The 25243-nt window shown below is 46.5% G+C and overlaps 1 protein-coding gene, 1 non-coding gene and 3 pseudogenes across 2 annotated transcripts in view; 2 read left to right on the forward strand and 3 right to left on the reverse strand.

The window, feature by feature from the left end:
- Nucleotides 1-2256: 2256 nt before the first annotated feature.
- LOC136332563 (small nucleolar RNA U3) lies at nucleotides 2257-2372 on the reverse strand (annotated as a pseudogene).
- An 8459-nt stretch (nucleotides 2373-10831) lies between these two features.
- Nucleotides 10832-10947, forward strand: LOC136332623 (U5 spliceosomal RNA). The gene has a single exon (XR_010730791.1). It is a non-coding gene; the product is annotated as a U5 spliceosomal RNA (small nuclear RNA).
- A 5974-nt stretch (nucleotides 10948-16921) lies between these two features.
- Nucleotides 16922-17581, reverse strand: LOC136330040 (BOS complex subunit TMEM147 pseudogene; annotated as a pseudogene).
- Nucleotides 17582-20588: 3007 nt separating this feature from the next.
- The window catches only part of ARMH1 (armadillo like helical domain containing 1), a 56056-nt gene continuing 51401 nt past the window's right edge, over nucleotides 20589-25243 (reverse strand). The window contains 7 exon segments of the mRNA XM_066269391.1: nucleotides 20589-20728; nucleotides 20730-20797; nucleotides 20872-20953; nucleotides 21185-21262; nucleotides 21341-21470; nucleotides 21561-21633; nucleotides 21710-21832. Of these exon segments, the coding sequence (XP_066125488.1) occupies nucleotides 20681-20728; nucleotides 20730-20797; nucleotides 20872-20953; nucleotides 21185-21262; nucleotides 21341-21470; nucleotides 21561-21633; nucleotides 21710-21832 (602 nt within the window). The 3' untranslated portion in view covers nucleotides 20589-20680.
- On the forward strand, nucleotides 23127-23713 carry LOC136328744 (large ribosomal subunit protein eL15-like; annotated as a pseudogene).

Here is a 25243-nt window from a genome sequence, read left to right on the forward strand (position 1 = left end):
TGGCCAATGAGTGTTCTGGGCAGGATATGTTGTTTTCTGATAGGAGGGAATGGCGGGAGGATGCTTTGCTTATAACAGTCTCATGCCTTTTTCTTGCCTTGAACATGGATGCTCTGTCTGAAGTTGTGACAGCTGCCTTGTGATCATGAGGTTGGTTGATAGTCATCAGATCAATAAATCCAACACACTCAGGAGCCAAGTAGGAAGGTAGGACGAGCCCAAGAATGTCCCTGGCTAAACAGTTGAACCAATGCCAGCATCCACCTACATCCAGACTCCTTATTGTGTAAGACAAAACAAAACAAAGCAAAACAAAACAAAGCAAAACTTAAAAACCTATTTGTTTAAGCCCCCTTTATTCATGTTTTTTTTTTTTAACCTGAAGCTGAAAACATTCCTAAGTAAAAATATTCCTGATAACTTTGTTCAGTAATTTGGGAGAAAGTGACAAACTTGGGATTCAAAGAAATAAGAGAAAGGGGGAAAAGGCAGAAGTCAGTAAAAGAGAGATTTAAAAAGAATTAAAAAGAACTAGTTTGTCTTTCCAACTTGGGCCCAACAGAAGGGCTCTTGCAAAGAAGGGTGGTGAGAAGAGGTGCTGTTTTGCCTCCAACAATGTAGCGACCAGAGGCTACACCGTCAGCATTCACAAGCCCAGCCATGGGTGGGCTAAAAGAAGTGTGTCCCATGGGCACTCACTGAGATCCACATTTTGCCACAAAGAAGATGGGGAACTCCAGATATGTGCATTGACACCAGACTCAACAAAGCTACCTGGGCCAAAGGAACAAGGAATTTCTTTTTTTGTTTGTTTGTTTTTTTTAATTCATTTTTTAGAAAGAAGAGAGAGAGAGAGAGAGAAAGGGGGAGGAGCAGGAAGCATCAACTCCCATATGTGCCTTGACCAGGCAAACCCAGGTTTTCGAACCGGCGACCTTAGCATTTCCAGGTTGACACTTTATCCACTGCGCCACCACAGGTCAGGCCAAGGAATTTCTTATACTGTATCTTGGTGTGGTTGTTTAGAAAACTTAATGAGGATGAAGATACACCAAATGAGGTTTCTGTGTTGGTCACCTACATACCCATCACCATTTTCAAAAATCTTCAGACAGTTCACTGTGGATGAGAACAAGCTGCTGATTGTTGAATAAAATAAACACTTTTTAAAATCTTAGTTGTTTGAAAGCCTTGATGAGGCCCTGGGCAGTTGCTCAGTCAGTTGAGTGTCCTCCTGAAACAACAAGGTTGCTGTTTCGATCCCCGGTTAGGGCACACATGGGTACAACAAATGCTTCCCTTTCCCCTCCCCACTCTCTCCCTTCCTCTCTCTGTCTTTCTAAATAAATCAGTTAAAATTAACCCCTGGCCGGATAACTCCATTGGTTGGAGTGTTGACTGGAGCACGGAGGTTGCCCGGTTAGATTCCCCATGTCAAAGCACATATAGGAACAGTTTGATGTTCCTGAAGCTCTGTCGCTCCACTGCCTCTCTTAAAAAAAGAAAAAAAGCGCCTGACCAGGCAGTGGTGCAGTGGATAGAGCTTCAGCCTGGGATGCGGAGGACCCAGGTTCAAGACCCCGAGGTCACCAGCTTGAGTGCGGGCTCATCTAGTTTGAGCAAAAGCTCACCAGCTTGGACCCAAGTCACTGGCTCGAGCAAGGGCTTGGCTTCACCATTGGGTGAAGGCCCACGGTCAAGGCACATTATGAGAAAGCAATCAATGAACAACTAAGGTGTCGCAAGGCGCAACGAAAAACTGATGATTGATGCTTCTCATTTCTTTCTGTTCCTGTCTGTCTGTCCCTGTCTATCCCTCTCTCTGACATTCTCTCTGTCTTTGTAAAAAAAAAGAAAAAAGAAAAGAAAAAGAAAAAAAGGTCAAACTGTATCCTATGGATCAAAATGCAGATGTTAAACGCCTTTATAGCAAAGCTCAGATTTGTACCACCCAGCAGGCTGTCCTAAACCAAAGCAAAGTAACTACTTAGTAAACCTCTCTTGTTAAAGACGCACATTCCACCAAAAAAAAAAAAAAAAAAAAAGCTGAAAGATCCTTTAAAAAAAAGTTATCTCCAGACTTACAATATTTAAAAGTAACAAAAGAACGAAACGAGAGAACTATTGTAAAGGTAAAATGCGAATCTTGCTCACACAGGAATCCTAAAGAAATCATCATACCAAAAATAAAAAAATAAAAAACTGAGCAAAATTTCTACTTACAGTCTTCTTCTAACCAAAAAGAGAGAAAACCACTCAGAAAGCATAATCTCCCTCTTTATCTCTGACGAGAGAAAAAGGACGATCATCAGTGGTGAATAGCAGTGGCTAAAACAACATAAAAAACCAGTTTCACGCTCAGAAGAAGACATGATTTTTGGCCCTGGCCGGTTGGCTCAGTGATAGAGCGTCGGCCTGGCGTGCAGGAGTCCCAGGTTCGATTCTCGGCCAGGGCACACAGGAGAAGCGCTCATCTGCTTCTCCACCCCTCCCCTTCTCCTTCCTCTCTGTCTCTCTCTTCCCCTTCCACAGCCAAGGCTCCATTGGAGCAAAGTTGGCCCGGGCGCTGAGGATGGCTCTGTGGCCTCTGCCTCAGGCGCTAAGATGGCTCTGGTTGCAACAGAGCAACGCCCCAGATGGGCAGACCATTGCCCCCTGGTGGGCGTGCTGGGTGGATCCCAGTTGGGCTCATGCAGGACTGCCTCCCCGTTTCCAACTTCAGAAAAATACAAAAAAAAAAAAAAAAGAAAACATGCGTTTTCTTCATGGTTTTGGGTGCTCTACACATTCAGAGAAACTTGTCTAGTAACAAAGTATAAAAATGGTCACTGAAAGTATAGTCTTGATATGTACACCACTGCCTCTGCTAGGTCTATGGCAGCCATACACTTTATACTCAAGGTAAGAAAGTTTCTGCCTGACCTGTGGTGGTGCAGTGGATAAAGCATCAACCTGGAATGCTGAGGTTGCCGGTTTGAAACCCTGGGCTTGCCTTATCAAGGCACATATGGGAGTTAATGCTTCCCCACTCTTTCTCTCTCTCTCTGAAATGAATAAAATAAAAATTAAAAAATAAAAGAAAGTTTTCTTATTTCTAGTTCCACTAACAAATAAAGAAGGTTTCTAATATGTGCAGTCTTTCAAAAGCTATAGTTTAACAATTAATTTTAAATTTTAGTTGAAGCCTGACCAGGCGGTGGCGCAGTGGATAGAGTGTCGGACTGGGATGCGGAGGACCCAGGTTCGAGACCCCAAGGTCCCCAGCTTGAGCGTGGGCCCATCTGGTTTGAGCAAAGCTTACCAGCGTGGACCCAAGGTCGCTGGCTCGAGCAAGGGGTCACTCGGTCTGCTGAAGGCCCACAGTCAAGGCACATATGAGAAAGCAATCAATGAACAACTAAGGTGTTACAAGGAAAAACTGATGATTGATGCTTCTCATCTCTCTTTGTTCCTGTCTGTCTGTCCCTATCTATCCCTCTCTCTGACTCTCTCTGTCTCTGTAAAAAAAATAAAAAATAAAAAAAATTTTAGTTGGAAAGAAAAAATTTAAAATTTAATACAGCCACACTCATTAACATAATAGTGAATGACAGCCAATCACAATCTGCATTGTTAAAGCCCACGAGGCTTTCACTCACAGTTTGACAGTTCAGGTGAAGCTAATACATAGCTGGAAGCTAAAGGAAATGACAGGTTTTCCCTTTCTCAGTGAGAATCGAGCTGATTCCAGTGATTAGTAAAACTTGCACACAATGGCTGTCCTAAGAGTTTGACTTTCAAACTCTGGTGAGTTAGAAACAGGTCTCCACTCCACGACTGTGGCAGGAAGGGAAACTGATGGTTGGGAACCAGCACTGGGGAACAGAAACATTTGTTTTATTGTATGTCAGGTTTGCACTATGTGTTCACACTTTTTAATATTACTGATTGATTGATTGATTTTTAGAGAGAGAGGATGAAAGAGAGAGAGACATCCATTTGTCAACATTCTTATTAATTGAGCTACCCGGCTAGGGCTTGAAGTTTCTTTCTTTTTTGTGTGGCAGAGACAGAGAGAGTCAGAGAGAGGGACAGATAGGGACAGACAGACACGAAGGGAGAGAGATGAGAAGCATCAGTTCTTCGTTGTGGTTCCTTAGTTGTTCATTGTTTGATTTCTCATATGTGCCTTGACCGGGAGGCTACAGCAGAGCGAGTAACTTTTTGCTCAAGCCAGCGACCTTGGGTCCAAGCTGGTGAGACTTGCTCAAACCAGATAAGCCTGTGCTCAAGCTGGTGACCTTGGAGTCTTGAACCTGGGTTCTCCACATCCCAGTCCGACACTCTATCCACTGCGCCACCACCTGGTTAGGCTTGAAGTTTCTTTTTAATAAGAGAAAGCTTGGAATCAACAACCAGTAAAATCAAAGACTCCTGACATCTAGCAGCTGTTATACTGCAGATGACCCCACAACAAGCATGCCAACTTGTCCAGCAGCACCATCATCTAAATATTGCCCATGCTGCCTTCCAAAGACAGCAACAGACTAACCCTGTCTTTACAAAATCCTCTCCCCTGTATAAAGGCTCCCCTCCTTTCTTGGCCTCCTTCTTTTTAGCAAATAACTAGAATCTCTGGGCCTGGGAATAGGTAGGACTACCTCCTTGACCACTGGAAGAAGATGCAGAAAATTGATGTTTCTCATCTCTCTCCCTTCCTGTCTGTCCCTATCTGTCACTCTCTCTGTCTCTGCCACAAAAAGAAAAAAAGAAAAAGAAAAAGAAAAAAAGAAAGAGAGCCTAATCAGGCGGTGGCGCAGTGGATGGAGCCTCGGACTGGGATACAGAAGTCGCCAGCTTGAGTGCGGGCTCAGCTGGTTTGAGCAAAAGCTCACCAGCTTGGACCCAAGGTCGCTGGCTCTAGCAAGGGGTTCCTCGGTCTGCTGAAGGCCCGCAGTCAAGGCACATATGAAAAGCAATCAATGAACAACTAAGGTGTTGCCACGAAAAACTGATGATTGATGCTTCTCATTTCTCTCTGTTCCTGTCTGTCTGTCCCTATCTATCCCTCTCTCTCTGACTCTTTCTCTGTCCCTGTAAAGAAAAAAAAAATTAAGAAAAAGAAATGTTTATATCAATAAGTATAAGGTTTTTGTCCTCTTTATACTTTTCTGTGGTGTTAGAAAAATAATTCATGATGAATTTTAAAATCATAATGAAACAGAAAGGAGGAAGTGGAGACAAGGAGAAAATTAAGACCTTTGTTTTAATATAGACCTTATTTTACCTATTTAAAAATACAAACACCACAAGTACATATTGACGTCTCTGATGTTTGAATCAATTTCAAGACTTGGGAAGCATTGTTTAGAAAATTGCAGAAGTCATTTTCAAAAGTCTAATACAAAGATTATTTCAAAATTGTTCCAGTTGATGTAAATGCATCCACAGTAAAGATTAATGGGAAAAAAAAAGATTACTAAGTTTCTTTCTTAAGGTGAAGCTCAGTGGAAACTGTTTAGAATGAAAAGTTCCATTTGTTTTCTTGTGGTTGCAGGAAAGTTTGGCTTTTGTTTTGGAAAAAAATTCTGAAAAATCTTTATTAAAAACAAAGTGAAGTTTTTGTTGTTGCTGTTGTGGTTAATCACCATTTTCCATAAGAAGAACATGGTTGGAAAGTGCTGTACCTGACCTGTGGTGGCACAGTGGATAAAGCATCAACCTCAACCTGGAAACACTAAGGTTGCCGGTTCAAGGCACATATGGGAGTTGATGCTTCCTGCTCCTCCCCCCTTCTCTCTCTCTCTCTCTCCCTCCCCTCTCTATAATGAATAAATAAAATCTTAAAAAAAAAGAAAAAAAAGAAAGTGCTGTAGGTCTAGCAGGTTCATCCTCTCTCCCTTCCCTTCTTCTGTCCTTTTTCCTTTCTTTTTCAGTCAGCGGATAATGGAGCCTCTTAGTATTCAGGGAAGAACCAGTCAGTCAAGAGGAGAGACAGATGGGGCCACTGAGGGGGAATGAGTAGAAGTAGTATTCTTGTGGGCTTGGACTGGGCCACAAGCCCTCGTGGAGGGGTCCACCTTAGATGGGAGGAGGGCAGAAGCCGGAGGCTGTGAGGTTGCAGGGTGGGAAGACAAGGGAAATAAGTGGCTTGTTCTTTCTCAGAGAAATCTCCTGAGAGGGAGAGCTGGGGAGGAGGTGTGGGATGGTTTTGGTGTAGAAAAAGGCATAACATGCTGCCTCAGAAGTGGGAAACAGCCAACAAGAGACACGTCAGGTAATAGCGGGGTCTTCATCAGTGGTTTGGTTCAGTTGTCTGGATTTCCCAGCAGTTAGCTGTTAGAGGACAGGTGCTTAAGATGGAGAAGGCTGGGGCTTTTCCAGCTGCTGAAAAGGTAAGGGAAGATCGAGGATGAGAGGGATGAGTGGAGGAGGAACTGCCCAGCAATGACAGAAAGGAGGACAAGCTCAAATGATCCCACTGTGGTGGAGTTATTACTGAGACGCCTTCCATCCCATCCTTCTATTTGTCACCATGGAGTCCGTCTGGGTCCTTCCTCTTACCTAAACTGGACCACCATTCCCCTCCTCTCTCATCCATCTCCCACCTCCACTCCCAGATATATATATAAAAAAATTTTTCCTCTTTTTCCAAGTGAGAGGACAGGAGACAGAGACACAGACTCCTGTATGTGCCCCGACGAGGATCCACCTGGCAACCCCCATCTGGGGCCGATATTCTGCCCACCTGGGGCCATGTTCATAACAGAGCTAGTTTTAGCACCTGAGGTGGAGGCTCCACTGAGCCATCCTCAGCTCCCTGGCTAATGCGCTGGAACCAATCGAGCTATGGCTGTGGAGGGAATAGAGTGTGTGTGGGGGGAGTGGTGGAGAAGCAGGTGGTTGCTTCTCTTGTGTGCCCTGACTGGAAATCGAACCGAGGACATCCACACGCCGAGCCGACACTCTACCATTGAGCCAACTGGCTAGGGCCATAAAATTTTATATGTATTAACAATTTTATGAGTTTATTTGATCCCTATATATATATTTAAAATTTTTTAAGAGTTTATTTGAGCCAAACTGACAACATATGCCAGGGAACAAGATTGTAAATGCTCCTGAGTCTTGCTGCTTCATTGTCCCACCTATTGGTTAATTCCTTTCTCCTGGATCCACACTCTCTCCCTCTGCACTGGCTCCTTCCAATCAGCATTGAAACATATTTAACATCCTCCTAATATTAAGAAAAGGGGGGAAGACACCCCTTCCAGCTACAGTCTCTTTAATTTTTCAGGGTCAGACTTATGAAAAGAGATGCCTGTACTCTGCCTGCAGTCTCTGCTCTCCACTCCTCACTCACCAACTCCCTGCAGTGAGGTTTCCATCGCCCTCTTCCCTTTTCCTTTTGGGCAGAGAAAACAGGGAGGGAGCCTGACCTGTGGTGGCACAGTGGATAAAAGCGTTGAGCTGGAAATGCTGAGGTCGCCAGTTCGAAACCCTGGGCTTGCCTGGTCAAGGCACATAGGGGAGTTGATGCTTCCAGCTCCTCCCCCCTTCTCTCTCTCTGTCTGTCTCTCCCTCTCTGTCTCTCTCTCTCCCTCTCTCTCTCCTCTCTAAAAAGGAATAAATACAATAAAAAAATAAAATAAGTAGAATCTTCTAAAATTTTGATAAAAATAAAAAAAAAGAAAACAGGGAGGGAAGCATTGCAGGCCAAAGTCACCAGCGACTGCCCTCATGTTGAACCGAATGGACTTTGCAATCTGTCTCACTGGATCACTCTTTCGATCGTACTCACAACTCTCTTCTTCAAACTTTGTTTCTTCTCTTAATTTCTGTGCTGTCCACACTCCTGGTTCTCCTCCAACCATCCTAATTTCACAAGTTCCTTTTGCTACACTCCTCCTTTAGGCTACTGTTCCCTAGGGACCTATCCTAGATTTTTTTTGAGGATGCTTGGAAGTCATTTTATTTTTATTATTTTTTAATTGTTTATTGTGTAGATTTTAAAGAGAGAAGGAGGGAGAGTGGGAGAGACAGGAACATCGGTTTGCTCCTGTGCGTGCCCTGATCAGGGACTGAACCGGCAACCTCTGCACTTCGGGACGACGCTCTAACCAACCGAGCTATCCAGTCAGGGCCTAGATGGTTTTCTCTCTTTACTTTACACTCTTTTCTTGGGAAAATCCAGGTTATTCCCTGGTCCAGGCCATCATTTATTTCCCTCTGGTTGTTTTTTTTTTTTTTTTCCAGAGATAGAGTCAGACAAGAACAGAGAGAGATGAGAAGCATCAATCATCAGTTTTTCTTTGCAACACCTTAGTTCAGTGGTTCTCAACCTTTCTAATGCCGTGACCCCGCAATACAGTTCCTCATGTTGTGGTGACCCCAAACCAAAAATTAATTTTGGTGGCTACTTCATAACTGTAATCCTGATATGCATTATGTATTCTCATTGCTTTAGGTGACCCCTGTGTTTTGGTCGTTCGACCCCCACCAGGGTCGGGGCCCACAGGTTGAGAACCGCTGCCTTAGTTGTTCATTGACTGCTTTCTCATGTGCCTTGACCGTGGGCCTTCCACAGACTGAGTAACCCCTTGCTCGAGCCAGCGACCTTGGGGTCTCGAACCTGGGTCCTCCGCATCCCAGTCCGACGCTCTATCCACTGCGCCACTGCCTGGTCAGGTCCCTCTGGTTTTAATTCTCAGTGTCCTAAATTGTCTCTGAGGGAGAGCAGAGGTTGCAACCCCAAAATATGCCCACCTGGCCTGAGAAGGCTGTCCAGCACCAGGAACAAAGCAGATTTGTTGACTGGGTAAACGGACGAAGGATGGTTGGGTGCATGGTTCTCCCTACTAGTGCTTCATGGGGCTCCAAGGCTACTCACCGTGGCTGGTATTATATCCCTACCCATTAGGTTGTAAATATTCATGTCTCAGGAGTGCTTTGGAATGTGCAGCTTGTTCTCACAGAATAGTGTGTGCTTGTAGGATTGGTGATGGTGACCACAACTAGGTGGCTTAAACAATAGAAATTTATCGCCTCATAGTTCTGTAGGCTTCACATTAACTTATTATATCCACAAGTGCCCTATTTCTTTCTTTCTTTTTATTTTAGTGTGTGTGTGTGTGTGTGTGTGTGTATGTGTGTAGAGGGAGAGAGAGAGAGAGAGAGGCAGAAAAGGAAAGAGATGAGAAGCTTCAAATTATAGTTGCTGCACTTTTTAGTTATTCATTGATTGGTTCTTTTTGTGCCTTGATCGGGTGTGGGGTAGGCTTCAGCTGAGCCAGCGACCCCTTGCTCAAGTCAGTGACCTTGGGTTCAAGCCAGAGACCTTGGGCTTCAAGTCAGCGACGATGGGATCATGTCTGATCCCATGCCCAAGCCGATGACCCTGTGCTGAAACTGGGGACCGTGGAGTTTGTAACCTGGGACCTCAGCATCCCATGTCTATGTGCTATCCACTGCACCACCACCAGTCAAGTGGGACCCTATTTCCACACTTGATCTCAGCCAAAAGGCTGAGAAGTGATGGGACCTTCTTTCTTTCCTTTTTTTTAAGATTTTTAAAAGAATTTATTCATTTTAGAGAGGGTGGGGAGGAGCAGGAAGCATCAACTCCCATATGTGCCTTGACCAGATAAGCCCTGGGTTTCAAACAGGCAACCTCAGCATCCCAGGTTGATGCTTTATGCACTGCGCCACCACTGATCAGGTGGGACCCTATTTCTAAATGAAGTTGTTACTGAACTCAAGGGGTTCACAGTTTGGGGTGTTCTTTTCGAGAATAAGACCTGGTTTCCCTGGCTAGGTAGGTCAGTTGGTTAGAGCGTCCTCTGGACAACCTGAGGTTGTGGGTTCAATCTCTGGTCAGGGCACTATAAGAATCAACCAACGACATAAATGCATAGGTGGAAGAGGAAGTGCATGTTTCTCTCTCTCTAAAAATCAATTAAACAAAAGAATAAACCAGCCTGACCAGGCAGTGGCGCAGTGGATAGAGCGTTGGACTGGGATGCAGAGGACCCAGGTTCGAGACCCTGAGATCGCCAGCTTGAGTGCGGGCTCATCTGGTTTGAGCAAAACTCACCAACTTGGACCCAAGGTCGCTGGCTCGAGCAAGGGGTCACTCGGTCTGCTGAAGGCCCTGGTCAAGGCACATGTAAGAAAACAATCAGTGAACAACTAAGGTGTCACAACGAAAAACTGATGATTGATGCTTCTCATCTCTCTGCGTTCCTGTCTGTCCCTATCTATCCCTCTCTCTGACTCTCTGAAAAAAAAATAAATAAACCAAGGAATACATAAATATGTGGAACAACAAATCAATGTTTCTCTTTCTCCCTCCCTTCCTCTCTCTCAAATCAATCAACAGGGCCCTGGTTGGGTAGCTCGGCTGGTAGAGCACCTCCTCCATAGCCAAGGCTGCGGGTTCCATCCTGGTTAGGGCACTTAAAAATAAATAAAACATAAAAAATCAACCAATAAAAAAAAGATTTTCTTGTTGGACCAGGTTTCTATATTCCTGCTAATCTGGTAGCAGCTCTGCCCCCTGGTGGTGGCCCTAGGCCTGGCGGGAAAACTAAAGAGCTAAGGTATTTCTGGAAAATTAGAGTTGGTGACTCATCTCATTTACATACCCACAATGCATTGCACATAGACTCATTCCTACTTTAAAACGGCTACATTCTTTTTTTCTTTTTTCAATTTTGTCCCGCTTAAAATGAGAATACTTTCAAAGATCGTCTCAGGTGAAGGTAGAAACCACTAATTCTTTTGTGGAAATAATTACCATTGGTGACCTAGGAGTTACAGTTACTCGAGTACTGTGTGACGGGTTCCGTGAGGTATACACTTGTTTCTCTTCACATCGTAAAAATCTTTCGCCTTTTTCTAAAGGCTTTCGTGGAGAGAAACAACTTTGGGTTTCGAACTAATTTTTTGAAGCCTTGTTTTGGCAGGGCTCATAAAGTGGTCTAAAGTAAGTAATTGGAGTTGTACATTGATTTTGAAAAACTCTGAACAATTAGTGTGTTTTACACTTAGAATCAGGTACGTCATCATGGAGTAGTTTTGTCGCTTTGCCCACTTTGCTGAGCAGTTACCCCACATGTGCACCTGATGAAAACCGGAAAATTGTCATCTCGCCCTCGGAAAGACTTCCCAGCGCCGGGAACAAAATAGATTTGTCGACGAGGTAAACGGGGCACTTTGAGGTCGCTCACATCCCTTACCTCTTAGGTTATCTTCAGAAAAATATGTCTCGCTCTTGCAGTGGAACGTGTGGCTTATTTTCGCGTAATTGTGCTGTCTTGGAGTCGCGATGCTGACCCTCATGGAGGAAAGAGGGATAAGCACTCAAACTGGTGAGCCCGCACTCGAGCTGGCGACCTCTGGATTTGAACCTATGTCTTCTGCATCCCAGTCCCATGCTCTATCCACTGCGCCACCGCCTGGTCAGGCCTGTATGTGCTTTGACTGGGAAGGCCCAGAGTTTGGAACCGGTGACCTCAGCGTTCCAGGAAGGCGCTTTATTCACTGTGCCATCACAGGTAGAAAGAACTTTTCAAGTTCAAGCTTGGGTATATCTGTTCACAAACATTTTACAAGGCAGTACCTGAGCATCTCAGGCAAGGTCTACCTCTCTGGGGCTCTGGCACCAAGAACTGTACTTGTGTAACTTTTTTGGTTTGTTTGTTTTAAAATTTTATTTTATTGATTTTTGAAAGGAAGGGGGAGAGGGAGGGAGAGAGACAGGAACATTGATCTATTCCTGTATGTGACCCGACAGGGGATGAGACCAGCAACCTCTGCACATCAGGACGATGCTCTAACGAACTGAGCTAACCCTCCAGGGCTGTGTAACTGCTTTAAACAAAACAAAACCACTTTTAAAAAATTGAAATATAATTGGTTGCTTTACCCCCCCCCCCCTTTGAGAGAGGCAGAGAGAGAGAGACAGGAACATTAAGTCGCTCTTGTATGTATCCTGATGGGGGAATCGAATCTACAATCTCCGTACTCCAGGAGAACGCTGCAACCACCCAAGCTACCAGGCCAGGGCTGGTTGCTTTTTATATAACACATATTTATAAATATATATGTTTTTCCTGAAGAGGTAATTTAGCCTTAAAACTAGAACTGGATCATTTGTTAACAACAGAAAAATTCTCAGGTTTATCTGTGATTTTAATTTTTTTTTTGGATCAAGACAGCAATTGTTATAAATTTGAACTTTAAAAATAAATTTAATCCTTGCCAGGTAGCTCTGCTCCTTAGAACGTCGTCTGGATACATCAAGACTGCTGGTTCAATTCCTGGTTAGGCACATATAAGAATCAACCAATGAATGCATAAATAAGTGGAACAACAAATTGGTGTTTCTCTCTCTCCCTCTTTTTCTTTCTTTCTTTTTAAAAAATTTTATTAAGTGAGAGTCAGGGATGACAGAGAGACAGACTCCTGCATGTGCCCCAATCAGGATCCACCTGGCAAGCCCCTACTGGCCAATGCTCTGTTCATCTGGGGCCACTGCTCCATTGCTTGGCAACTGAGCTATTTTTAGCACCCAAGGGAGGCCATGGAGCCATCCTCAGCACCAAGGTCCAACTAGCTTGAACCATTTGATCTATGGCTGTGGGAGTAGAAGAGCGAGAGAGAGAAGGAGGAGGGGGGTGGAGAAGCAGATGGTCACTTCTGTGTGCCCTGAATGGGAATTGAACCTGGGACTTCCACAGGCCAGTCAATGCTCTACCACTGAGCCAACTGACCAGGGCTCTTTTTCTCTCTGTAAAAGTCAACAAAAAAAATTAAAAACTTATAGTACATTACAATTAAATACAACATACAAACTTTAACTGGATTCTAAACAACAAAAAAATAAAAAAGGAAGAAAAGAGAAGGTACATTTTGGAGACAATCGTGGAATTTTTTTTTTTATTCATTTTTAGAAAGGAGAGAGAGAGGGAGAGAGAGAAAAGGGGGGAGGAGCAGGAAGCACCAACTCCCATATGTGCCTTAACCAGGCAAGCCCAGGGTTTCGAACCGGCGACCTCAGCATTTCCAGGTCGACGCTTTATCCACTGTGCCACCACAGGTCAGGACAATTGTGGAAATTTTATTCGTTATTATTTTTCTTTAATTTATTGATTTTAGAGAGAGAGGAAGGGAGAGAGAAACATCAATTTGTTATTCCACTTATTTATGCTTTCAATGGTTGTTTCTTTTTTTTTTTTTCTCCAGAGACAGAGAGAGAGAGTCAGAGAGAGGGATAGATAGGGACAGACAGACAGGAACAGAGAGAGATGAGAAGCATCAATCATCAGTTTTTCATTGCGACACTTAGCTGTTCACTGATTGCTTTCTCATATGTACCTTGACCGCGGGCCTTCAGTCGACCGAGTAACTCCTTGCTCTAACCAGAGGCCTTGGGTCCAAACTGGTAAGCTTTTTTCCTCAAGCCAGATGAGCCCGTGCTCAAGCTGGCGACCTCGGGGTCTCGAACCTGGGTCCTCCACCTCCCAGTCCGACGCTCTATCCACTGCGCCACTGCTTGGTCAGGCTCAATGGTTGGTTCTTGTATGTGCCTTGACCAGGAATCAAACCCACAACTTGGTGTATCTGGACCACGGGTCTAACAAACTGATCTACTCAGCCAGGACAATTGTGAAAATTTTAATATGTACTCTATTTTAAATGATATTACTGAATTGATAATTATATTTATTATATTAGTTTTCTTATTGATGTATCAACCACAAACTGAGGGACTTAAAACAACATAAATTTATCTTTTAGTTCTGGGCATCAGATGTCTAAAACTGAGGTGTTGGCTAAACTGAATTTTTTCTAGAGGCTCTAGGAGAGAGTCTGTCACCTTGCCCTTTCAGCTTCTAATTTTTTCTTTAAATTGATTTATTTTAGAGAGACAGAGGGGAAAGGAGATATAGAAGCATTCACTTTGTTTTTTCCATTTAGTTGTGCATTCACTGACCACTTCTCATATGTGGTTAGCTCAGTTAGAGCATCATCTGGAAACGCCAGGGATCAAACCTGTAAGCTTGGCGTTTCCAAATGATGCTCTAACCAACTGAGCTAACCAGTCAGGGCCCTATTTCAGGGTGTAGGAACTGCCTGTGTTCCTTGGCTCATGATCCCTTGCATCACTCCAACCCTCTTGCTTCTGTGGTGTCATCACCTAGTACTGATGCTAGTTCCTCCTGCCTACCTCTAATAAGGACCCTTCTCGTTACTGTGGGCCCACCAGGATAATATCCCCATCTCAAGACCCTTAATTTAATCATACCTGCAAAGTCCCTTTTACCAGATAAGGAACACTCACAGGACATATTGGGAAGTCATTTTCTCAGACTAATACAATTATGTAATTATGTAGGAAAATGTCCTTATTTTTAGTAGAAACATAACGTGAAGTTCTTAGTGGTGAAATGTCACAATACCTAAATCTTTCAAATAGTTTAGTAAGCATAGAGAGAGTTTGTTGTTGTTTTTTTTTAAGGATTTTATTTATTCATTATAGAGAGGGGGGAGAGAGAGAGAGAGAGAAGGGGGGAGGAGCAGGAAGCATCAACTCCCATATGTGCCTTGACCAGGCAAGCCCAGGGTTTTGAACCGGCAATCTCAGTGTTTCCAGGTTGACGCTTTATCCACTGCGCCACCACAGGTCAGGCCATAGAGAGAGTTTTTAAAAAATATTTTTATTTTTATTCACTATAGAGAGGGGAGAGGGAGAGGGAGACAGGGAGGGAGAGAGAGAGAGAGAGGAAGAAGGGGAAGGAGCAGGAAGCATCAACTCCCATATGTGTCTTGACCAGGCAAGCTGGGGGTTTCGAACTGGTGACCTCAGCATTCCAGGTCGATGCTTTATCCATTGTACCACTGCAGGTCAGGCAAATTAGAGATGTTTTAGATTTTTGTATTATACATAAGATTTTATTTTTTAAAGTTCTATGGTTTTTATTAAACTATGGTCACCTTAGACTAGTGGTTTTCAGATTTTAGACTTTCCCATTATTAAAATTTCCAAAATATTTCTGCAGTACCATACTATTTTTTTTTTTTTGGTACTGAATGTATTTTACCATTGTGCTACAAAAGAAAGGTCATTTCAAGATAAAAAACATTTTTTTTTCTTTTTTTTGCATTTTTCTGAAGCTGGAAACAGGGAGAGACAGTCAGACAGACTCCCGCATGCGCCCGACCGGGATCCACCCGGCACGCCCACCATGGGGCGATGCTCTGCCCACCAGGGGACGATGCTCTGCCCATCCTGGGCGTCGCCATGTTGCGACCAGAGCCACTCTAGCGCCTGAGGCAGAGGCCACAGAGCCATCCCCAGCGCCCGGGCCATCTTTGCTCCAATGGAGCCTTGGCTGCGGGAGGGGAAGAGAGAGACAGAGAGGAAAGCCCGGCGGAGGGGTGGAGAAGCAAATGGGCGCTTCTCCTGTGTGCCCTGGCCGGGAATCGAACCTGGGTCCTCCGCACGCTAGGCCGACGCTCTACCGCTGAGCCAACCGGCCAGGGCCAAGATAAAAAACATTTAAAAAATAACTTGACACCAAAGGACAGGGCACTTTTTAAAAATAAGAAATCCTCTTGACCTGTGGTGGCGCAGTGGATAAAGCGTCGACCTGGAATGCTCAGGTTGCAGGTTCAAAAGCCTGGGCTTGCATGGTCAAGGCACATAGGACTAGCAACTACCACATGTTGATGCTTTCCATTTCTTCCCTATCCACTTTTGCTCTCTCTCCCCTCTCTAAAATCAGTAAATAAAAAATCTTGCCTGACCTGTGGTGGCACAGTGGCTAAAGCATCAACCTGGAACGCTGAGATCACTGGTTTGAAACCCTGGGCTTGCCAGGTCAAGGCACATATGGGGAGTTGATGCTTCCTGCTCCTCTCCCTTCTCTCTTTCTCTTCTCTAAAATGAATAAATAAAATATTTTTTAAAAAAGTAAAAAGTACTGACCAGATGGTGGCGCAGTGGATAGAGCATCAGACTGGGATGCGGAGGACCCAGTTTCGAGACCCCAAAGTTGCCAGCTTGAGAGCGAGCTCATCTGGTTTGAGCAAAGTTCACCAGCTTGAGCCCAAGGCCGCTGGCTCCAGAAAGGGGTCACTCGGTCTACTGTAGCCCCCTGGTCAAGGCACATATGAGAAAGCAATCAATGAACAACTAAGGAGCCACAACGAAGAATTGATGTTTTTCATCAATTCTCTCCCTTCCTGTCTGTCTGTCCCTATCTGTCCCTCTCTCTGACTCTTTCTGTTTCTGCCACAAAAAAAAAAAAGAAAAAAAAAGGAAAAAGTAAACATCAAAAAAAAGAAAAAGTCACCACTGACCTGTGGTGGCACAGTGGATAAAGCATTGACCTGGAACACTGAGGTCGCTGGTTTGAGACCCTGGGCTTGCCTGGTCAAGGCACATATATAAGTTGATGCTTCTTGTTCCTCCCCCACTTTGCTCTTGCTCTTTCTCCTCTCTAAAAATGAATTTTTAAAAAGTCTTAAAAAATAAAAATCTTTAGCCTAACTGGGCGGTGGTGCAGTGGATGGCAGTGGATGAAGCGTCAAACTGGGATGCAGAGGACCCGGGTTCGAGACTCCGAGGTCCCAGTTTGAGTGCGGGCTCATCTGGTTTGAGCAAAGCTCACCAGCTTTGGCCCAAGGTCGCTGGCTCGAGCAAGGGGTTACTCGGTCTGCTGTAGCCCCACGGTCAAGGCACATATGAGAAAGCAATCAAGGAACAACTAAGGCAGGGGTTGGGAACCTATGGCTCGCAAGCCAGATGTGGCTCTTTTGATGGCTGCATCTGGCTCGCAGACAAATCTTTTTTTTTTTTTTTTTTAATAATTTTACCGTTTACTTCACTAAAATCTGGAGACAGGAAAAAGGTGTGTGAATGCCTGGGACAACAAGCCTAGGAGTGTACGTTGACAATGGCGACATACAAGGCCAGGGTGCTGAGGGCCAGTAGCCCAGTCACTACTACTCGGGCCAGAAGTACCATCCAGCTGCCCAGGGAACAAAGGTGGACGATGGTCTCCATGACAAAGGCCTTATAGACGCTGAGGAACATCAGCAGGAGGACCGCCGGCCGGTCATAGTGTGTTATCATCCACACTTGGGCAGATGTGACGATGTAATGAACCAGACTAATGTTGGAGTCAATGCTCATCTGAATGTATTTCCAGTCAAATTCAATGCCCCGGGCTCCAACCCAGAGTGGGATGCAACGGGACATAATGAGCTCTGTGGTGGCCCAGCCCATGGCAGCAACCATGATCTTGTACTCCCCTTTGCCGGCATTTCGGGACATGACAAGGTTTAGGCCTACTGGGTCTGCCACATCCACGCTGGCCTTCATGAATTCCCCAATGAAGTCATAGATGCCGCCTTCCCAGGTGGGAAAGAAAGTGGCCAGGAACAACATCTTGCACAGCTGAACGAAGAGGTAGTTGACCCCAGCCTGGACACACTTCCAGAAGGCATTGTACTCGGACAGGCCGCTGCACTTGTAGGTGATGAAGTAGGGGAAGTAGGCCAGGGCGAAGCAGTCCCCAAAGTGAAACAAGGTCATAGCGCCAGACTCCTGCCCTCCGGAGCGCAACTCCCTACCTGGCCTTCCTGGCGCCCGAGCCCAGGCCTGGAGCCCCTGCCTCCCCTGCGGCCCGCGTGGCCTGCTGGGGGTCGACAAATCTTTAATAAAAAAATAATGTTAAAAATATAGCCCTGGCCGGTTGGCTCAGTGGTAGAGCGTCGGCCTAGCGTGCGGAGGACCCGGGTTCGATTCCCGGCCAGGGCACATAGGAGAAGCGTCCATTTGCTTCTCCACCCCTCCCCCTCTCCTTCCTCTCTGTCTCTCTCTTCCCCTCCCGCAGCCAAGGCTACATTGGAGCAAAGATGGCCCGGGCGCTGGGGATGGCTCCTTGGCCTCTGCTCCAGGCGCTAGAGTGGCTCTGGTCGGGCATAAGCAAAGCCCCGGAGGGGCAGAGCATCACCCCCTGGTGGGCAGAGCATCGCCCCTGGTGGGCGTGCCGGGCGCATGCGGGAGTCTGTCTGACTGTCTCTCCCTGTTTCCAGCTTCAGAAAAATACAAAAAGAAAAAAAAAAAAGAAAAAAGAAAAAAAATAATGTTAAAAATATAAAACATTCTCATGTATTACAATCCATTCATTTCCTACTGCTCATGTTCATGGTTGCGGGTGGCTGGAGCCAATCACAGCTGTCCTCCGCGGCGACAACAAATTTTTATTGGATAATGCGTAACATACACGGGTCGTTGTATGGCTCTCATGGAATTACATTTTAAAATGTGTGGCGTTCATGGCTCTCTCAGCCAGAAAGGTTCCCGACCCCTGAACTAAGGTGTCGCAAGGAAGAAAAACTGATGATTGATGCTTCTCATCTCTCTGTTCCTGTCTGTCTGTCTCTATCTATCCCTCTCTCTGACTCTCTCTCTGTCTCTGTAAAACAAACAAACAAACAAAACTTTAAAAATGAAAATCCATTTAGCTTTATGGAAATATAACTATTTTGTTAACTTTTCTCTCCTTCCCCAGCCCAAATAGAGGAAAGCTGAGGTTCAAAATCAATTTAGGGGAAACCTGAGGATCTTAGACTAACAATATCAGGGTCAGTGATGCCCTCTTGTGGCATACTGTAGAATTACTGCAACCTGACTTCATTTCCATTTACTTAAGGGACAATTTCTTCACAGTGCTTCCATTTTCATTCAGGCATGCTAGGCATTCTTCTCAATGTTTGGGATATATCAGTATAAAATATATATGTTTATATTTTAAATATGTATGTATATATACATAAATATATTATCTCTGTATATCTCATCTCTACAGCTATATCTGTCTATCTATTTATCTATCTATCCAACATCCATCCTTGCCCTAGTGGAGCTTACATTCAGGTGGAGAGACAGACAATAAATAAATACATACATACATACAATAGAAAAAGTGGCAGCATAAGAGGCTGCGGTCTATAGTGCAGGGAGTGGTATAGTGTGGGTTGCAACTTAAAAAAATAGCAGCCCTCAGTAAGAAGGTGACTCTGTAGAGTTGAAAGGAGACGAGGAAGTTGGCCCTACAGCTAGATATCTGGGGTGAGAGGTTCTTTTTTATTTTTTTAAGTGAGAGGCGAGGAGGTAGAGACAGACTACCACATGCCCCTGACTGGGATCCACCTAGCAAGCCCCCTACCAGGGAATGCTCTGCCTATCTGGGGCCGCTGTTACACTGTCTGGCAACCGAGCTATTGTTAGCACCTGAGGTGAGGCCATGGAGCCATCCATAGTGCCTGGGGCCAAGTTTGCTCAAATCATTCGAGCCATGACTGCAGGAGGGGAAGAGAGAAAGAGATAGAGGGGTGGAGAAGAAGATGGTCATTTCTCCTGTGTTCCCTCAACAGGTATTGAACCCAGGACTTCCACAGGCAGGCCAATGCTCTACCACTGAGCCAACTGGCCAGAGCCAAGAGTTTATAAGAATAGAGTATCTCTCACTGTTCAATATAAAAGTCAAAACAGCCTGACCTATGGGGGCACAGTGGATAAAGCATAGACCTGGAACGCTGAGGTTGCCAGTTCGAAACCCTGGGCTTGTCTAGTCAAGGCATATATGGGAGTTGATACTTCCTGCTCCTCCCCACTTCTCTGTTTCTCACTCTCTCTTCTCTCTCTAAAAATGAATAAATAAAATCTAAAAAAAAAAGTCAACACAAAAGTCCTAAGGCATGAGATTGTCACTTTTTTTTTTGTATTTTTTCTGAAGTTGGAAACGGGGAGGCAGTCAGACAGACTCCTGCATGCACCTGACCGGGATCCACCTGGCATGCCCACCAGGGGTCAATGCTCTGCCCATCTGGGGTGTTGCTCTGTTGCAACCAGAGCCATTCTAGCACCTGAGGCAGAGGCCATAGAGCCATCCTCAGTGCCCGGGCCAACTTTGCTCCAATGGAGCCTTGGCTGCAGGAGGGGAAGAGAGAGACAGAGAGGAAGGAGAGGGGGAGGGGTGCAGAAGCAGATGGCCGTTCTCCTGTGTGCCCTGGCCAGGAATCGAACCCGGGACTCCTGCATGCCAGGCTGAGATTGTCACTTTTAAGAAACTTGCAGCAGCCTCACGGGTGCTGGCACAGTTGAATAAAGCCTCAACCCAGGAAGCTGAGATCCCTGGTTCGAAACCCTGAGGTCACCTGTTCTGTCAAAGCATGTAGGAGAGGCAATCAATGCACAAATAAAGTGAAGCAACTACGAGTTGAGCTTCTCTCTCTCTTTGCCTTCTGCTCTCTAAAAACAAACAAACAAACAAACAAACAAACAAACAAACAAAAAACACAAAAAAAACCCACCACACAGCAAGTGTGTCTGAAGCCAGTGAAGAAGAAAGAGAGAAGTAGGAGACAGTTCAGGGAGATCACCTAGGACCCTGCTCTCATTAGGTCTCCCTCCTCCCTCTACACACAGGCAACAGATAAATAGCAAGACTGTTTATTGAACTCTTCCCCACCAGCAGCTAGCTCTCCCTTCCCCCCACTGGCGTGTCCAACCCACCGCCTCCCACAGCCTCCCCCACAGGGCCGAATGGAGTCACCCTGAGATGGGCCTCAGGCTCCTGCTGCTGGACTTTCTGCCACACAGCCCCGGCTTCCCTCAGAGGTTCTGTCACTCCTTCCCTTCCATCTCCTCCTGGAAGCGAGTGCTGTCTGTCCGCCAGCTGCTCCGGGTCATTGGGGCCAAAGGAAAAACCCTTATTGCCATCGAGACCAATGCGGTGTAATGCTGGAAACATGGAGATGAGCCTGGTCCGGGTGCCAGCTGTGCCCCTGCTCCAGATCCCCTCACTCCCCACTCACCTTTGGTAACATCCACTTTGTTGTTTGCCAAGATGTCCACCTGAACACTATCTATTTTCATGTACAAGTCCTTTGCGTTGCTCTGAGGACAGGAGCAAGGGGAACCCGGCTGATGTGTCAGGGCAGTCTGAGTTTGGAGTTGGGCTTGAACAGAAGGATGTTGCAGGCAGGAGTGGGAAAAAGAACGGAAAGATGCCAGGTGGAGCCCAAGCCGGGCGGTCCTTCCCTGCAGCTGGCCACCGGGCAGTCTGTGTGTGGGGTGAACCGGGAGAGGGACGGTGTGGAGGAGGCACCCTTCTGTTCGGCCACTTACGAGGAAGAGCTGGTAGAGTTCCTCTCCCATGGACCTGCGTACGTGCTCCTCCACCTCTGGGAACATCTGCACGAAGTACTGCAACAGGCGGGCGGTGTGACTGCGGGGCCCCTGCCGGGCGCCCGCGCCCCCCCTGCTCCCCCCCTCCCCGCGCACCTCCAGCGTGAGGCTGGCCTGCTGCTGGCTGTTGCTGTGGTCCGTGTTGCCCATGGCCACCATCAGGCTGTGCACAACGTGCAGGTGCAGCATCTCCTCCGCCAGGCTCGTGTTGCTGCGCGCCAGGACCCTGGGCCAGGTATTCGAGCTGCAACGACCCCTGGGGACTCCCTGGCACGGGCTGAGCGCTGCATCTACCCCCTGGCCCCTGCCCGCTTACCTGATAGCCTTGGCGGCTGCGGCCTGCTGCAGAAACACCGGCAGGTGCTCTGTCAGCTGGAGGTCCGAAGAGTCTGGTGGAGGGGCAGCTGTGAGGCAGGGGCCCCTCTCCTTGCGGGGGCCTTCCCTCCAGTCCCAGCAGATCCCTACCGTCAAGGATCTTAGGCTGCAGTTTGCTGGTCTCCTTGACAGATGGTTTCAGCAGGTCCAGGAGGCCCTTGAGCAGCGTTGCGCACACATCATAGTTGACCAGGTCCTTGATCAGCTCGATGGCTGGAGACGGCAGAGGCGGTGGCGGAACCTGCGGCTCCAACACTCTCCATCCCTCTCCATCCCCACCAAGGAAGCAAAGAACCCCTTAAACCAGGTCGTTTCCCTTTACCCCCGTTCTCTTCATCAGCCTTTCCTGACTGTTAATTGGCCAGCAGTGCACAATGCGTGTGGGGGCTGGGCAGGGGCACCGCAGCCCCGCCCTCCTGGAGCTCTGGGTCACAGAGGAGGTGAACCCTCCCCTTCCCTTGCCACCAGCCGCAGCCGGAGGAGGAAGGGGGGTGGGTGGTGAGCCCACCCATCCAGGAGGCTTAGAGGCTGTCAGAACTGGAGGTCTCAGTTCTGTGGGGCTACCTTCAGCTTAGAGGAATCCAGAAGGATCCGAGGAGGGAAGGGCTGGATTTTCAAAGGGAGACAAGGATGTGGTAAGACAAAGGGTGAGAGGGACACAGAGAAAGTGGGTGGGGATGTGTTGCAGAAAACGAGAAAGGGTCAGAAGCAAGGTAGACAGAGGTCTGGAGAAACTTTAGGTTCTGATGAAATATTTTTGAGCCCTTCTTTGTGCTGAGGACAATAGGTTTGCTTTGCACTGTTGTCCCCATTGTACATGAGAGGGAAGGAGGCTCAGATAGGTAAAGTACTTTGCCTAAGGTACCACAGTTAGGAAGTAGGGGAAGCTAAAGGGAGGAAAGAGATTGTTAATTTTGGTGCAAATAAACTCATAAAAATTCTCTATAGATCATTTCTTACATCAGCGCTTACTTGGGGCCTATTGGCTCAGTGGTAAGAGCGTTGCCTGGTGTGTGGAAGTCATGGATTTGATTTGATTCCCAGTCAGGGCACCCAGGAGAAGCTACCATCTGCTTCTCTACCCCTCCCCTTTCTCTCTTTCTCTCTTCTTCTACCACAGTCATGGCTTAAATGGTTTGAGCGAGTTGGCCCCAGGTGCTGAGGATGCTCCATGGCTTCACCTCAGGTGCTAAAATGGCTCGGTTGCCAAGCAATGGAGCAGCAGCCCCAGATGGGCAGAGCATCGCCCCCTAATGGGCTTGCCAGGTGAATCTTGGTGGGGGTGCATGCAGGAATCTATCTCTCTGTCTCCCTACCTCTCACTTAATAATAAAAATCAACAACAAACAAAAAAACACTTACTTGGCATAGCCAGCACGATTCTGAAGGAGCCCTCCTAGGACCACCTTGTGGACCCTGACATAGTGCTAAGTACAAGCATGAGCCCACTATGCCCCACTGGCTCCCCACTTCACATGAAGTGAACTTGCCTTTGGGTTAAGTCAAGATGGGCTCTAACAAGTACACCCAGGAGCTCTGGGGGAAGCAGCAGGCCAATGCAGTGCCCTTCCTTCTCAGGGTGTGCTACGGGACGTACCACCAGCTCTCTGCTCTACAGGTCCCTGGTCCGACCTGGCCCGGCCTGATAAAGCATGCAGGCTGGTATGAGGCCAAGCAAGGTCATGTCATATATTGGATTCCTATGAGCCATGGTGGCCATAAACACCCTGTTCCTAAAGGTGAGATCTTCAGCAAGCCTGTCCATCATAGTGACCAGCTAAAGCCTTTAGTCTGTTGCCAAGGAGTGAGCTGGATGCCACTGTGGGGCTCTGAGGGCCCTGAATTCTTATGAGGTTGTTGAAGATTTCCCATACAAATTCTTTGAAGTTATCCTCATTGATCTATTCCATGAAGCTATCAGACAGAATTCTGACACCCACTGGACCCCCAAACCAGTACACAAGCACAGGGAGAAGTGAGGGCTAACACAAGGGCCATGGCCTTGAAAAGGGTCACAAGTTCCATCACACTATTGGTGGTTCTCACCACGCCGCTTGGAGAAGGCGCGGTATGCTCCGGCTGCATTATTGCTAATGTAAGTAATCTTTGTAAAATTCTTACCCAATCAACAATCTATGAGAGTCAAAAGCAAACAAACAAAAGGAAGAAAAGATTTGGTCAGGAGGGAGGAGGCAATTAGAATTCATTGAAGGGATTTTCTGGAGCTATTTTCCAGTCATTCATTCCTCCCAATATTCACCGACCCTGTCCAATGCCTACTGTGCCAGGTGCACAGCAGGATAGCAGGCACTGTAAACGGGGCCAGTAGGCTGTGGGAGTGCTTGTGAAGATGGGGACTCTGCATAGCTTTGTAAAGAGAGAGGAACCATAGAGAGGCAGAGCTACAGTGGGCAGGGTGAGATGGTAATGCCGTAGCACACCATGGCACACCCATGGTAAATATTACTCTGAACACATGTGCTTGTTACATGGTGACAGGACTTGGAATCGTGCTATCTCCAGCACAGGAGCCAAGAGAGGCCTATCTCTCCATTCACTCCTGGGAAGACCAGACTTAGGTAAAGTTCTTGCTTCCCTGACTAGCTCATTTGTATAGCAGAATGCAATATAGACACGGAACTACTGCACTAACAGTATTAGCTGTTTGAATAACAAAAATAAAACATTTATTTCCTTGTTTGGGATAATTCTCTACAAAGCTCTTGTTGGTAGATACAAAGGCACCCTAGGTGTTGGGGGAATGGCCAGCATTTGGGAAGATGGGCATGGCAGGAGTGTTAGGTTTTTGTTTCTTTCAGAGAAAATAAATCTTTTTTTTTTTTTTAGAGAGACAGAGACAGAAACAGACAGGAAAGGAGAGAGAAGGTGAGAAGCATCAACTCATAGTTGCTTTCACTTTAGTTGTACTAGTTCAGTTGTGCATAGATTGTTTCTCATATGTGCCTTAACTGGGGCCATGCCAGTGTCCCCTTGCTCAAGCCAGTGACCTTTGGGCTCAAGCTAGTGAGCTTTGGGATCATATGGATGATTCCCCCACTCAGGCTAGCAACCCTGAGTTGACGAGCCTGTGCTCAAAGCCAGTGAACTTGGAGTTTCAAACCGGTGATCTTCATCTTCTGGGTTGATGCTTTCTCCACTGCTCCATCACCAGTCAGACAAATCTCTTATTTTTTACTAAAGATTTCCATGGAGAGAAATACAGAGAAATTGGTGGTGAAAATTTTTTTGAGGCTTTCCTTGGGAAAACTCAATATTTGGTTTACCAAAAACATGCTTGATCTGTCAACCCCAACCCAGGCTCCTAGTGTCCCAAAGGTAAGAGAACACCCAGGTGCACTACCCACAGCTTCTAACTGAATCCTTTGGCCTCCCCAGGGGGGCGCCTCTTAAATAAGGTTGTTTTGAATCTGCTTCTCCCCACCCCACCTTAGGGCAGTGGGTTGGGGGCAGGATGCCAACAGTGCGGGACTGCTGGCTAACCTTACTTATACTTGGGAGAATATTTCAGTCCAAAACTGCATATTTCAACTCTGGCCAGTTTGCTCAGTGGATAGAGCATCAGCCTGACATGCGGACATCCCGGGTTCAATTCCCAGTCAGGGC

Source organism: Saccopteryx bilineata, chromosome 3 (assembly GCF_036850765.1).
Source record: "Saccopteryx bilineata isolate mSacBil1 chromosome 3, mSacBil1_pri_phased_curated, whole genome shotgun sequence".
NCBI classification, from domain to species: domain Eukaryota; kingdom Metazoa; phylum Chordata; class Mammalia; order Chiroptera; family Emballonuridae; genus Saccopteryx; species Saccopteryx bilineata.